The 16,799-nt window shown below is 34.9% G+C and overlaps 1 protein-coding gene and 1 long non-coding RNA gene across 20 annotated transcripts in view; one reads left to right on the top strand and one right to left on the bottom strand.

Annotated features, from left to right (window-relative positions):
• Positions 1-16,799, top strand: part of LOC124946897 (peripheral plasma membrane protein CASK) — a 127,427-nt gene that overhangs the window by 91,965 nt on the left and 18,663 nt on the right. For 9 of the 18 annotated variants that reach the window (XM_047488289.1, XM_047488291.1, XM_047488292.1 and 6 more), the window contains 3 exons: positions 15,381-15,572; positions 15,722-15,886; positions 16,108-16,182. In XM_047488289.1, the coding sequence (XP_047344245.1) occupies positions 15,381-15,572; positions 15,722-15,886; positions 16,108-16,182 (432 nt within the window). The remainder of the gene's footprint in view (positions 1-15,380; positions 15,573-15,721; positions 15,887-16,107; positions 16,183-16,799) is intronic. The other 9 variants (XM_047488290.1, XM_047488306.1, XM_047488296.1 and 6 more) reach the window with 1 other exon arrangement.
• Positions 4,562-5,728, bottom strand: LOC124946907. Of its 2 annotated transcripts, none has more exons than XR_007100234.1 (3): positions 5,266-5,728; positions 4,986-5,163; positions 4,562-4,876 (listed from the first exon to the last, which is right to left on the bottom strand). It is a non-coding gene; the product is annotated as an uncharacterized LOC124946907 (long non-coding RNA). The 2 variants fall into 2 exon arrangements; XR_007100235.1 differs by having other exon boundaries at positions 4,986-5,158.

Here is a 16,799-nt window from a genome sequence, read left to right as displayed (position 1 = left end):
AATTAGGCGATCTCCATTCGTTCGAAGAGAGCTCTCTTATTATACGAATATTTGAACACAGATCGACCGTAATATCACGGACAGACGGTATCTTGATGTTGGTCTAAGCGAATTTCATTAAACACTTACATCTACGTACGTGCGAATGTCTGTGAATATAAATGTGGCATTGAAAGTGGCTATTATATTTTACGAGTACAGGCTATCGTACGAATAACTGCTAGCTTCTTCTCTTCTTGTCTTTGGAAAATGTATATCGAGTACGATCCTTTTGCGTAACTCGTAAAAATCAACTACCATAATGTCCTTTATGATTTCCATGAACACGAGGATCCGTGAAGCTCATCTAAATGCGTAAAAATCGTACATCGTAAATAGTTCTTTATCTTTTTCTCTCTTTTTATAGACGGTCATTACAATCGGAAATGGCATCGTGGTACTTCGATAACAAATCTTTTTATAACGTTGCACGAATATACTATGAATGAGTAACGCCAAAGACATGCTCCGTTTATTCGACGTAGATTACATCGAAGTATGCGGAAAATGGATCGTAAAGCAATCTCAAAGAAATTAAAGGGCAAGAACTGACTTTCAACCGTGCTTTCTCGTGAGAAATAAAAAAGTTTCACTGAACTTTTCATCCTTTTCGTCGATCCGACGATTTCCGTTTAGAATAGAACGAATTCCTTACTTGGAATCGAACGCTTTTGCAAATGACTTCGTTCCGTTCACAAAATCAAATGCGTTCAATCGATTTCTCTTCAACGATACGTAATTTTCGATAATTTCCCATTATTCGAATTAATTTAAAATGAATTTGACTACTGTCCCAAAATCGAAATGTTAAATGCAATAATAATATTAAATTTATATGATTAAAGTTACCGTACAACAGTTCAATGTAAGCCTGTTGTTGTTCGTAAGAGTTTATATATACATTCGCGTATGTACTTGCCTTTACATTTATATATGTAGTTATATATATAAATACATATAGCATGCGCGTTCATACATTCGTCCAATGAAATTAGACCAAGCAATACATAAGTGGTAGTAATCGTCGAATGAAAGCAAAGCGAATACGAAACGGGACTACAGTTTTAATTACACCAATTTTAATTGCACTTATCCTATATAGTAATCATTTTATCATCGTAAGTCATTCAATAATTTTTAATTGACGATAAAAAAAAGAAAAAATATCTTGTCCGTTTATCCGTACAAGTTATTAAAGTTCGATCGCTCATTTAAAAATCACTTTTTATACGCATTTCAACTTTTGTTAATACATTGATTGCCGGGCTATTTTCACGTTATTGCATTCATTATAAACGCATGAGTTATTATATTTATGAGATTAATAAAATAATTAGCGAACAGAGGAAGGTGTAATATGTAATATATATATATATATATATATATATATATATATATATATATCATAAATTAATTAAAGAATGCTTCTTTATCTTTTTCATCGAACAAATTTCTTAAGGATAAATATTTCATATAATAATAAACGATCCTTGACAAAAAGGACCATGGTGTGCATGTTAAATGTCTCTATACGATTACAATATAAATTGTTGTTCAATATTTTGAAATCTGATGACTTATCGATATAATTTATTACTCTGCGTATTTATTATTTATTATCTTATGCAAAAGGGTTATGCGACTGATGATTATGTGTCATCGTATACCAATAAAAACCAATAAGTAAAATTATAAAGACACAATTGATAATTTGAAAATAATAGCAGTATTCTTCCTTGTGAGTTGTAAACGATATACATGCCATCTATGATCTCTCAGTATGAAAATTGCACTATATAATTATGCATCGACCGATAATATTCGGAAGGATTTGATATGATCATATATCATAACATGAAGTAACAACAATGGTTTGAATGGAAATAATGGCATTCAATGTGTTAAAGGAGTGATCGATTAAACGAAACTATTATTTCATAATTCATTATGATGTTTTAACAAACGATTTGCAATTATTAACATTTATCAGTTATTATTTTATTTTCACGAGGTCGACACGTTAAGATCAATTAAACTACCTTTGAACGGTTTCATGCGGTTTTGCGATTGCATGTTCTGAGTTAATATCGGTAGTGGATGATCGGTAAATATCGGTTATTGGAGTAATGTCCAGCGCAAAACTAATATTTGCACTTGCCCTCACATACGAGCACATTACCTCGTATAGTTTCACAGAACGTATGTTGTAGCGTTCGCTTTTATACTAAACGCTATTTTGCACGATGTTGCCTGAAAGCTATGTGTAGAGAGTATGCTCCTTGTCTAGGATAGGTAAACTCCATGAGACAATGAATTTTATGTCGATGGAAAAGTTTATTTGACGTATGATTTACCGGCGTTTACATTGGAACCTTTAAAGACGAGGGCTATGGGAAAAATGGCAGGAAAATCCTCGCGTTATAAACGAAAGAATCGGAAGCTTAAAGTTTTTTCGTTAAATAGATCATTATTGTCCACTATCTCTTCAACTTGCTTGTATTCATAATTTCTTTCAATTTATCTTCCTTTTTATTTTTTTCTTTTCTTTTTCTCATTCTTTTTTCCATTTTTTCTTTTTTCTTTTCCTTTTTCTTTTTCTTCTTTTTGTTTCATTAAAACGCTTAACGTTTATCGACGGCCAACAGATTTTCATGGACGTACGTAGCTTGGACACGGACAAACTGCCACTCGTCGTTGAACAAAAGCGGTCGGCCTCTAAGTCGAGAAAATTCGCAATTTTTTTCCATTGTTCTAAATTCCTCGTAGCGTAGACTCTCACTTTTCTCTCTCTCTCTCTCTTTCTCTCTCTCTCTCTCTCTCTCTCTTTCTCTCTCTCTCTTTCTCTCTTTCTCTGTCTCTTCATCTCGCTTTCTTTCTCGCTTTCGCTATGCCATTGCCTTGGGGATGAGGCACTCGGTAACAAACAGTGTGAAATCTATCTTTTCGCTTGGAAAAATTTACTCGACAGAGTTCTACCGCAAAGGATTCATTTCCATTTCGTTAAACGAAATACTCTTTCTTTTATACCTTTCAAAAGAATTTTTCCTTATCGTTCATATTCTCGATTTAACCAAGAAAGAACGTTAATCAAAGAACGCTTACTTGCCATTTTATCAATCGAAAATAGTATTTTAAATTGATATATGTGAGAGGTGGAATTAATCGTACACATGTACAATTCTCGATGTACTCGTCGATTCTATATCAAACGAGCATTCAAACAAAGAGAGAACTGCTCACGTCTCGACAATAAAATTTTGCCAATCCTGTTCGGCCGTGTAAATGGAGATGTATAACAGACGAATACGAATGAGAGATCGCTTTGACAAATTGCATGCACGAATAAAGCTTCCAGATTCATAAACCCAATCTCAAAAGGTTCAAACATAGAAAGTGGGAATAAAAATTATTAAAATAGAAAAGGTGATATTAAATAAGGAAAGAATTTCATTGACAGGATATTTATTTCATCTATCTAAGGATCCTATTCGTTAGTAGCGCCACCAAAGTCAATGCAAGTTTTTAACGCGTCAAAGCGCCATCGGACGACGGAGGTTGTAAACTCTGGAAGCGTTTGGTGCAACGACAAGGGAGAAATCGATGTCCCGAGGGAAAGCTACCCTCTTGCAAAACTATCGTTGCTCATTTCTAACATTGACTTACCGACGTAGATTCGTGATACAAGCAAATAGATATTCCCTACTATGTTTCTCCTAAGTTCGTAAACGAGCATGGATTATTTCAAGAAAAGTATAATTTTAAAATTGTCCACGAACGTGTTTACATTGTCTGTGAAATAATTTATTGAGTTTAAAATAGTTGACTCTTTGTTGGCATAGAGAAAATATATATATATATATATATATTTTTTTTTTTATCTCATTCCTGTATAACTTCAAATTTAATTTTATCTAATTATTTGTGAACCTTTGTTTTTCCTCAAACGAAAGAGTAAAATTTTTGTACCGGCAACGTGAAAGAATGCAAAAGAAGAAAAAAAAAGGGAGGCGGACAAACTCTCTGTAATACATACCTTCCTGCGATATGCCTTGCCACCCTTGCATATTTCATGCTCCGTCGAGTCTTAAAAAAGAATGTAAATTCACGAGAAGAAGCGGATCCTTCTGCCGACGATTGCTCCCGGGTTGATATACATATATATATATATATATATATATATATATATATATATATATATATATATATATATATATATAACATACTCACTACAAACTTGTCCTCGTGGTCACGAAGAGATCTCCTTACAGGCGCAATGTCCTTTACCGGGACTCTTTTCATTTCTGCATTCTCTTATCAGACCGGTACTTTGCTCCCTGGTGGGATCGTTTTACAGCTTGCCTTGCGAATTTGCGTTATTTCGTAAGGTGATCTCTCTCTCTTCCCCCCTCTCTCTCTCTCTCTCTCTCTCTCTCTCTCTCTCTCTCTCTCTCTCTCTCTCTCTCTCTCTCTCTCTCTCTCCTTTTCTCTTCCTTCAAAGAAATGCTGCGTATACGAATATTGCGAATGAAATTCGAACGAGTTAGTACCTGTACTTTTGTTCTTTCAATTTAAATACATTTATAATCTCATTTTCTCGTCGAAAGATTAGAGAGTAAGACGACCTTATCGTCAACCCCTCGTATCGCAATTTCTCTCAATAGTTTATCCGAAACTCGTTATCGAGCTACTCAAGAATTCTCAATGGAGTATTTTCGTCTTCTCGAAATTTCTCCGAACTCGAACTTCTCAGTCTTCTAATAGATTCACCCTCTGGGACTCACGAAAGTTACCAATTACGAATTTGGAATATCGCTTACGCGTCCATTTCGTCTTCATCCTAATTACACGAAATATTCACATATACACACGTACACATACACATCTTGATTTACACGCAGTAAAAAGGATACTTCTAATGTAGAGCAAGGCTGACCCGAAGTACATACCAGCTTCGAAGTGCTTCGTCAAGTCGATGGAAATTCATTACACTTCAGCTTCGTGTTACCCCCTTATTGCTTGATGGCTTAAAGGGATCGTACGCTTTTCCCAACCACTGTCGATCATCGATCAGAGGAAGATGTCTTGCCCTCCTGTTTTCTGTTAAAATCTCGTTGACCAGCTGTTCTAAATGATTTCATTAAATATTGAAATAAAAGTGAATGTTCTCGTAGTTATTTCATTTTTATCTTGATTACAGTTGAGACAAATTATTTTAATATATTTTACCTTAGTTTTTAGTTAACAAAATAATTTTATTCGATCCTAAATTAAAGCAGGATGAATTTAAATCGATTCTTTTGAAGAGTCATCAAAATAAACATCTGATATACTTTCCATCGACGAACTATATGTGATCGAACCACTTTTCATCGATATGTACTAACACAAGTACGTTCCATTTGTTATTGCATACAAAGGTGCTTTAACAGACTTCAATACGGTGCTCTTTAGTTTCGTAAAGAGATCCAAGGAGTCACATGTCAAACCTCCGAATGTGTTGACTGTGTATGTAACGATCAATGGTCTACCGAGCTCTTTATAAAGGTACTAAAGTCGAATGCACATTCGTAAGTACATAGGTATAATTTTCGAGATAGCTCGAATTGAATTAAAGTCAATTTAAAATTATTAGCTTTGAATTGCGACGTGTCTTGAGCACACGCTTCTAACCGAATAGAAATTAAAGCCAACGGAGAACTTTGCCTTGGGTAAAATGGAAGAGGATATTTCCATTATATATATAGATACGCAATATATATATATATATATAAAATATATATATACATAGATAGATAGATAAATAGATAGATAAATAGATAGATAGTTAGATAGATATATATGCTTCTTAAAATAGAATTATTAGATTTTATATGGAAACAAATTTCTCATCATAACTTGAATCTCTTATTCGACAATTAATTTCTCTTTCTATTGAATATTCAAAAAAAAAAAAAAAAAAAGAAACAGAATAAAAAGTAAAAACAAGAAGAAGATAGTATCTTCGGTTAGCATAAAATATAATAGAAATCATCTTCTTTCATGGATTTATTCCTAAGGGATATTAATCTAGTTCTCGTTTCAAGACGCATTTAATCTCTGTCAATATCAGCAAATATCTAAGAAAATAAGAAACCACGAAGATCTCGTGTTTGAAGCGATTTTCTTATCGGATCTTCTTGCTTCGAAGGAAGAAGATTTTTGTTTTCACGGAAGTTGTAAAAAGGAAGAAAAGAAAGATCGAAGGTGATTGAAGAAAAAAGGAGAAAAGAAAGATGAAGCTGAGAAGAGCAAAGCGGAAGAGAGTGAAGCGGAACAGAAGAGAGAAGAGTATAAGGGGATTGGCGGGAAGTCAAACTCAACGATGTCGACAGCAGAGCGCGACACAGTCAGTATTCGAGCAACCGTCCGCATGCAAGCACGGTGGTGACATCCGGTGCTCTCCCGCGAGCTATACCGTCAACTATATCGTGAGCTCTCAAACTCAGCATAAACGAATCTTTTTAATTTTCCGCTCTCGTCGTGCGCGTACCGGAATACCATAACAACTCACCGAAGTCGATCAACGTTGGAGATTCTTTTCCTGCTCGGGGTTAGGAAAAAGAGACAAAATAAAGAAAAGAAAGATAGCTCGAATTCTTTCTTCGCTTCGTCTCTCGTCGCCCATTCCTGATTTCATCGACGTAATCGCGCGATGCTTTGTTACGTGAGTCGCATGAGAAAAAAATTCATTTTTAAAGCGACTTCTTTTTCTTTTTCTCTGTTTCTTTTTTTTTTCTTTCTTTTTTTTTTACTTTATCCTTTTTTTCTCTTACAGATTTTCTCTCCTTTTCTCTTCTTTATTATGAACGAAGAATAACGAAATACGAAATTGCTTTTTGTATCGATAAAAAAGAAAAAAAAAAAACAAAAGAAAAAAAAGAAAATTAAAGCAACGAAAATCACACGTTGATCTATTTTAAGGAATTATTTTATAGACCCGTAACCATATTTATGGATACGTACCTTTGTACGATTAATGTACCTTTGTTAAATCGTCTCCATAATCCCATTTGCTATTTATCGAACCTGACTATTTTCCCCTATTTCTCACTCGAGAACGATGGCTTTCAAATAATTGCTCGGTCGTTCTAAAAAGAGGACGCAATAATAAGATCAACGAGGGAAATAACTGAATTTCACTTTCGTGCCGTGTTCACTATGTCATTCCTTCGAGATGGATTTCTTTTCAAGGAAATAACATCGTTTCTAATCCTGTTAATTCCAACTAACCAAGAAGAAGAATTTATTTGTATGAAAAAAAAAAAGAATAGAATTTAGTGTGCACAAGATGGCTGGCCATAACGTGTCTTTTATTACTTATTAACTTAATCGTCTTGTTTTGTTAGTCTTAGGTGCAGATACTTTGGCAAAATCTATATAAATTTAATTCCAATGTTTCTTTCTTTTTCTCTCCCTTTTTCTTTTTTCCCTCTCCATCCTGTAGAAAATTTCCATTTAATCGTTTACCCTCGATTCGAGTTGTACAATTTGAAAAGTGTCGCTTAACAAATAGAGTGGAAATAATTGTCATGCTTTTGCAATAACAAGCGAGAGAACAAAAATGTGCTTGTTTAATCATTCGTACGATGAATTCGAAAAATTATTTTCGGATGACGAAGCATTTGTATCTCTTTTTTTTTTATTTTTTTATTTTTTTTATTTTTTTTTTTTCCCAAAAGTACAAACCATCGAAGCGCGACGGATCAACCGACACTGCCACGGACACGTAAATTTCGTAATTTTCGTTGGTCAGAGTGTGATTTTTAATGAAGCGAACGAACGAATGCAGAGGAGCTCGATGTTATCACAAACTTTGTTAATTGATCCTCAATGCCTTGGTGCCGACGGCTATCGAGTCCTCTTCCTTCAAGGTCGACCGATCCTCGAGAAGATTCTCGATTTCGTTGTATCATACAGAAAGGAAAATCTAATTTAAGAGATAAGCGAAAACCGATTTCCATGCTCACGGATATTCAAATGGCTTAGTGGATACTTATCGCGGGTCATCTCTGATTATCAAAGAAATTTTCTGAGGTTGAAATCTCGCTTGCGAATGCTAGTAGAATCGACGTAATCTATAATGGAAACGTCTTTCCGTGATAAGAAGAAAGAGAAGAGGTTGGCAGCGATTTTTTTTATTATTATTAATTTATTATTTTTTTTTTTTTTTTTTGTTTTCTTTTTTTTTCATATCGTCCACATAATATCGCGAGATATGGTTTTCTCGTTGCAATGCGTAAGCGCTTTTCAAAAGATTGAAATTATACAGGAGAATGAATAAATAGTCCATATTTTTTTTCTTCGTACATAGGCTCCGTAAGAAATAGGTATCAATCATGTTTCTAATTAAAGTAAAGTTTTTACTAAAAGATGAAAGAAATAATTAACAAGTTGAATCCTTTTTATCTTAATTTAACCTTTCATCGAGCTTGTCCGTGGAACAAACATTTTTCATTATTCTTATATTATTTTAACGTAACAAAAGCTGATTGGTTTGAAGAGAAAAATGTTTCACAAAGAAAAAACGCGCAACGTTAAAAAAAAAAAAAAAAAAAAAAATAAAAAATAGCAACAGGAACCTAAGTACAGCTGCATATGAGTTCATAGCATAGATCTTTTCTGAAAATAAGCATGAAATTAATTTATATTTTTTATTTGCACGAGACGATAAATAGTAAAGGTCGGAGAAATGCGATATGATATTTAGGACAGCTTTTTTTTGGCCAACATCCATTACCAAATGTTTTATGGTTAATTACAATTTTAATGTTAATTCTTTGTTCTACGTATAAACACATAAAATATAATATCAAGACGCGAGACTATCACTGAGATCTTCATTTTTCTCTCTTTCTTTTTCTACCTTCAAAGAAATTAGACAAGAACATAACAACGAAATAAGTTTTATCCGATCGATTCCTTTTCCGAAATTAGACATTAAATACTCATTGAGTTGCGATATAAAAAGACTTAGTGGATTGGCACGTGAAAAAAGTAAGATTGGAAAGGAGACAGAAGTGAACAAAATCTCAGAAAAGGATATAGAAGCCGTAATATTTCGAACAATGAAACGTTCTAATGCATCGTCAGCTTTTATAACTATACGGCCAGTTTTAGTCCAATCCAAACGCTCAAGAATTCGAAACAATACACACTAGCTAACGGACCATCTTTTTGCCATTCAATCCACCTTCTTTTCCTTTTCTTTCTAACCATTCTCTCACTTCGGTAGCTCTTTTTATAATTGCTCACCATTAAGCGAGAAAACAACGAGATGTGTATATCACCGAAAGCCGACGATGGACTCTTCTACTTTCGATGTCTTTTAATCGTCGAGTGGTCGATTCGAACGTCATTACTCTCTCTCTCTCTCTCTTTATCTTTTTCTTTTTCTTTTTTGTTTTTCTTCGTCTGGTCATTTGCATAACTTTGTGAGCGAATCGGTTCTCAGAGATAAAGCGACATCTTGATTCTCTCTACTCTCGATTTACAAAAAAAGCTATCATGATGCAAGCGATCAAGGGGATGTAATTATATAGGAAAGACAGTTTTCTTACATCAGATTCATGCGATCCTCGAATAATTTATCCTTACTTTCGAAGTGGTTCAGATGTCTTCAATGTTAAGAGGGAACAAAAAAAGAGCAATTTTGAGTACTTCCTTCCCCCTCCCCCCTCTCCCTCCCGTCTCTTCAGTCTTCTTCTTATCATTCTCCACCAAACTCGCTTAACTACTTCAGCAATTACGAACGGAGACAAAAGCCGCCAACTATGAAGTTTCCTCTCGTCGGCAAAACGAGAGAAAATGGTCAAGGGACAAACCGCATTATGCAAAATAAATTCTTGATCATAAGATCGCGTGATAATTTACAATCGAAAAATTTTCGTGATTCTTTTACTAGTTAACAAATCAAAGAAATAATTTGATTTCGAATGAAATCGATTGACTCGTCGTCGCTCGTATAAACAAATCCCAAGTGATAAAAGGAAATTGACGGATATACGAAAGCTATTTGTCGAGTTTAGCCGATACTTAGTAAATTACTTAAACCGATGAAAGCTTAACCAAATCGATCGTTGATACTTGGGAGCACGGCGAAACGTTATTTCGTCTCGTTAACTAAACACCGCCTGTGTAAAACGCGTTAAATGTTACTCGCCGTGGAAGAAGGGAATTAATTTAAACAGTTTGCGAATGAAATACTCAAGGGGTAGGAACGTGTTGCATTTCGATGCTATTCTAAAGCTTCAACGGTCGAGATAGAACATAGACGTTTTCGTGTATTTATATGCTTTCATTGGATCCGTAATACTAATTCCCGTAGCTCAAAACCTTTCGGGAAAAATTCATCTGTAAAAGTGCTCCTCGAATTTTTGTCTCTTCCTTTCACTCGAATAGGCCAACGGAGATATATCTAGGTAGATATCCTAGGTATATCTTCGTTGGTAGATACCGATCGCCGGCTTACGTTTCCAATCTTCTTGAACAGTCTCGCTGAAACTTACGATTATCTTTCGTCGCTTTAATTTTCCGGCTACTTCTCGACAAGCATTATCTCTTTCAATCTACTACTAGAAATAGATTATATATATATATATATATATATATATAAAACTTCGAAATAAGATAGATATTGGAAATAATATAATTTTTCGCATGGATCGTCTTGAATAAACTGAATGATAAAGTATTTGAAAGCCGGAAATCACAGATGCACTGTAACACTGATACATCCACTATTCCTCTATCACTCCCTTTCCCCTTATATTCCGTTTTGCTCTCTTTCTGGAATATCAACTTACACCAACGTAACACACGAAAACGTAACACACGTTCTATCTTTCCTTCTCTCCCTCCTTCCCTCTTTCATTCTCTCCTTTACTATCTTTCCATCTCGAATTCCTTCGCGTCAGCGCCCTCATCTCTAGCCTGTTCGCACGTGTACGAGTCTCCCCGTTTTCTTGCGTACGCTTCTTCATACATACACATACATACATACATATATACATACATACATACATACATACATACATACATACATACATACATACATACATACATACATACATAAATACATAAATACATACATATATGCATACATACATACATACATACATACATACATACATACATACATACATACATACATACATACATACATACATACAAACATACATACAGACAGACATACATACATACGTACATACATACATACATACATACATACATACATACATACATACATACATACATACATACATACATACATACATACATACATGCATACATACATGCAACGAACACGCAGCCACATTCCATAATGTATGAAATATATATGAGAACGTCGCTCCTTTAAAATCCTTCGTGGCTTCCACCCGTTGAAAATTTTAGATTCAGATGGATGTCGTCTTATGTCGGGACATATTCTAAAGGTGATAAATCATCGCGATCTTTACACTATCCTCAACGTCGAATCTTTGCCTCGATGATATCTCGAAAGCTGATTTCGCTTACGAGGAAGAGGATTAACTCGATTAAAGTAGATTGCTGTGTTTTAACGTACATATACTTGCTAAATAATTTTATAGCGTTTCTTTCTTTTCCTGTATTTATCATAGAGAATTTCATTATCCTCGTTACCTTACGAACGGTGCCGCGCCTAGCTACGAAATGTGCCATCCAACGGGATTATGGAAATTCGTGTATACAAATTCGGTTACGTCGTATAATATAAATCAAGCGAGTTTTGTATTCGCGAATAACGAGTCTCTTCGTCGCGTTACGTCATCTTCCTCTTCCTGTCTCTATCTATCTCACGTTTTTTCCCTCTTTTTTCTTTTTACTTTCTATTTTTTCTTTTTTTTTTTTTTTTCTTCTTTTTTGTTTTTGTTTTTTTGCCAACCATAACTCGATCATACAATCAACGTTGATAGTCATAACAACGATGTTACGTCAAAATTTTTTAATACCATTCATCAACTATGTACCAACAGAAATCCAAATGTAATTATTATTCATTGAAGAATATATTCCTGTATATCTCTATAGATAAAGCGCTATAATCGAAGATCATAGCGATCTCGTTCGTGGTCTACTTGTAGTTACTACTAACCGCACAAGTATTATTCTAACGTTCGATCGAATGAATTCGTTTCCGGATGCATGCTCGCTACATTGGACACACACCGCAGAATAATTTGCATCGGATTTGTAGTATTATTTTATACAGAAAGCCACGAACCGGTACTCATCGACATGTAAACGAACAAACATATACTCACGGTCTAACGTTCGCTAATACCTTTAGAAATTATTATCCAAAGATGACAAATATCCCTGCCTTTCGCTTTGTCAATAGAAAAGTATATATCATTATTTGTTCTTATGCTTAAACCATTCGATTTCTCTCGTTCAAATTACTTCATCGATTGTCTCGCCATTACGAAGTTTCTACGGCCATACTCTTTAGTCATGTCGATTGAATCGAGAAATTATTCGATAACTTTTGCGTTACATTAAAATTCCTTGCGTTTACTCAATAAGACATTTAGAGTCCTATTTGTTTATACTCCTTTCGAAAATGATCATTAAGAACAAATTTCCCGAAAGAAATTACAATAATAATATAATTTATATTCTTTAGTTTGTAGTTTTCAGTTTTTAATTGAAAAAATTCGAGTCAAATCATCGTTGTTCGTCATCCATTGTCCATTTTTTATGTGTATATATATATATACATTTATTCATACATTTATTCATACATACATACATACATACATACATACATACATACATACATACATACATACATACATACATACATACATACATACATACATACATACATATATACATACATACATACATACATACACACATATATACATACATACACACACACATATATACATACATACATAGGTATATATTATTCAAGTACGAAAAATAGAATAAATTGACATCACTCCCCTGACATATAGTACAACGAGCTCTAATTAACGAATACCCATTGGATTTGGCGTAATTAATGATAGCTCTGCCAACAACGAGAAACGCCGGTCGAACTGACCTAATCTCTTCTTTTTTCTATCTCGATAATTTCGCATAAATCAAATATATTAGCATAAATCAAATATTTTGTTTCATCGAACCAAGCGTTCACGCTCGGCCGATTTTCCTCTTTACTCATGTACCAACGATATGGTATCTCCCATTTGCACACCATCATTCAAAGTTCTCTCTCTCTCTCTCTCTCTCTCTCTCTCTCTCTCTCTTTCTCTCTTTCTCTTTCTGGTCCCTCTTTCATTCAGCATTTACTTTACCCATCACATATGATTTACATATAGATTACATATACGCAAAATAGGAAATAGAAAGGGAGTCGACTATCAACGGGAAGCAGGTGACGAGTTTGGCATCGTTTCAAATAAGCCGTAGTCGTTTCTGAGTGAGCCGGTTACATCTACGTTTGCGTTTTAACTAGTATACGTAAGTTAGTAAATGTGCGAGCACGCGTTTTACATAGTCCACATAAATTCATCTGTTTCGAGTAGGTTCTCTCTCTCTCTCTCTCTTTCTCTCTCTTTCTCTCTCTCACTCTTTCTACAGGCTGAACGACGCCCTTCAGACATTGGCGACTCGCCAACGAATTATCTCGACGTTTCACAGGGCGCTTATTTGTTCGACATGCCGTATCGCACGACTCCTCTCGTGCTCGTTCTCTTTTCCATTTCGACGAGAGCACACCACTCGTCCCGGAAAAGACGCTCGAAAGCCGTCCAAGACGGATCGTTGATGCTTCTTCTCTCATTACATACACAAAAGCATCGACACTAATATCCCTTTTAGCAAAGAGTTTCGATTCGTTCTCTTATACTCTTTAAATTGCAAACTGAAGGAATCTGTTCTCCTAACGGAAGCTGATATATTATATAATGAAGTAATAAAAAAAAAAAAGAGGTCTTACGCGAGTATCGAATGTAGTTTTATAGTTCATGCGCAAAGGCAAATAACGAGCTTAATTCTATAGTTACTTTTGCGACACATTGGCTTTCCTTTACTTTTTCTTTTTCTATGCATCAATACTGAATCTTTTATAACCTTCTCGTTCCCTTATTTTTTCCATTTCTATACTTTCAATGTTCGATTGAAGATTTGTCGAAAAGTGTGAATCCGTCAAACGGCCTTTTAACTTCCAAGAGTTGTCGTTTTTTTGAAGTTCTTTTATGCAAGAAAAAGAGAAAAAAAAGTATAGCATAAAGGTATTGAAAAGCATACGGATAGCTTGGGCTTCTCTTCCTCAAGATTCTCGTCTTGCTATAGTCCACTTTTTCGTCTTTGCTAACAATGAAATGATTCATCGAAACTGTCACCGGGATATGTATTTTCGGAAAAATTTGTCGTCCTCTTTTACGTGTCAAAATCTTTCTTTAACATGGAACGTTCAATAAATAAAAACTTTTGAGAAAATATCTTTTCATTTCAATTAACGATTGATTAACCCCGAAGCTTTTTAATTTATCTTCTTTCTCATATCGTTATTATTGAAATAAAAATTAAAAATTATTCTCGATTTATTCTACGCTACACATTTTTCGAATAATTGAAATCCATATATATTAATTAGAAGCAGAAAGAGAAAGAGAGAGAGAGAGAGAGAAAGAGAGAAAGAGAGAGAGAGAAAGAGGGAAAGAGAGAGAGAGAAAGAGAGAAAGAGAGAGAGAGAGAGAGAGAGAGAGAGAAATGTTTCAAATACCGCATGACTAAACCACGAATTCGGTTATAATCCGATGAACCCTTAGCCAACTTCGTGTCTGCGATATGTCCGCTAATATTTGAGACTTAAATGGGGACGAGCTTGGGAATAAGCCGGACGCTTAAGTAAATAGCGTTCTACTCCTTCGAGTTTAACCACGTTTACACGGTGTGTCGCGTGCGATTACGTCCACGATGCAGTTAAGCGAGCTGTAAAATTCTATTATATCGGATTCAACAACCAACGTGTATTTATCTTTCGAAGCATTCGAAATCGATCAAAATGAAAAAAAAAAAAAACTTTGGTTGTTTTTCAAAGAAGAGATATTTTTGTAGTTGATTATTTTTCTTTCTCTGTTTTTTTGTTTTCTTTTTTTTTTTCTTTTTTTTTTTTTTTTTTTTTTTTTTTTCTTTTTTTTTTTTTTTTTATAGGTAGAGAAAGAAAAATAAAGAAAAAAGTGCACACACGAATATCGATATTTTCCTATATTTGAGACTTATTCAACTGGAACGTTTCATTCATGATTTCGTTTCACGCTCGATTGCAGGCATTGCTGCAAGCTCACGACGTGGCAGGCCACGAGGTTTATGGCGAGGAAGCTACGAGAGTGACACCGCCCCCGTTGTTACCGTATCTGAATGGCGGTGATGACCTCGAAGGTCAAAACGGCGATCTTGAACTCGAGAACGTTACCCGCGTCAGATTGGTGCAATTCCAGAAGAATACGGACGAGCCGATGGTAATATTATCTCATTTTTCATTTAATTTTTATGTCAAAAATAAAAATGTTAAATTCTATCTTTCTTTGTATACTTTCATTATTTCATTTAATATGTATCTATATAAATTTACATTCAGGAATAATCACATTCATCATTCTGATTCTAGGGGATTACCTTAAAAATGAACGAAGATGGAAAATGTGTAGTAGCAAGAATTATGCACGGTGGGATGATCCATAGACAAGCCACTCTTCACGTCGGTGATGAAATTAGAGAAATCAATGGAATACCCGTCGCCAATCAATCCGTTAATGCCTTGCAAAAAATTCTCGTAAGTAATTGCATCGATATAATGATTAATTTTTCTCTCTCTCTCTCTCTTTCTCTCTCTCTTTCTCTCTTTCTCTCTCTTTGTTTCTTTATATTTCTCATGAATAAATAAAAAAAAATAATGTATATATATTACCCAAAACGCAAATTTATCTTTATTTAAATAACCAATACCTCTTTCTCTTTCTTCACAATATGAAGTATGTATCGTCTATGTTTCAGCGTGAAGCACGAGGATCGGTGACGTTCAAGATCGTGCCATCGTACAGGAGCGCACCACCCCCCTGCGAGGTACAAGTAAGCCCCAAAACCCATCTCCAGTCCCAAAATCCAAATACCAACAGCAAAAATCCTATAACTCCAACTACGCCTTCGGGCACAAGTTCGGGGAGTGTCGCGCACAAATCCGGGAAATCGGTGAAAACTTCAACGGCTAGTAACACCAGCAGCGTACCTTCGACAACAGGCAAAGAGAAATCGTCGAAGAATTCAAAAGCTTCGAAATCCAAAAGCGCCTCCTCCTCAACCGAAAGTACTCCTAAACGTCGGCTCAATCCGCTCTCGGCTCTTCGTTCACGAAAATCTTAAATCTATTTCTTCGGTCGATTTTTCTTCGATAGTTTTCGTAAAGTGCTTTGAGCCCTTAGATAGATTAGACCTCTTTCCAGCCTCCTTTTATCAGCCACTGTATAAAAGACAACGATGATGGCTTTTTGCTTCTCTTCTTTATCTCGTTTCAAGAGTTCGGATTGTTAACTTAGATTGAAGGTTTCAAACGATAGTTTTCTTCCTGCTTTTCTCTCTCTCTTTCTTTCTCTCTCTCTCTCTCTCTCTCTCTCTCGATCGAAATCGAGATCGAGATCAAAATCAAGATCGATGGCTCACACTCCATCGTATTCTTTTCGGTGTTTCCT

This window comes from Vespa velutina, chromosome 2 (genome assembly GCF_912470025.1).
Source record: "Vespa velutina chromosome 2, iVesVel2.1, whole genome shotgun sequence".
NCBI lineage: Eukaryota > Metazoa > Arthropoda > Insecta > Hymenoptera > Vespidae > Vespa > Vespa velutina.
This window is presented reverse-complemented; position numbering and strand designations above follow the sequence as displayed.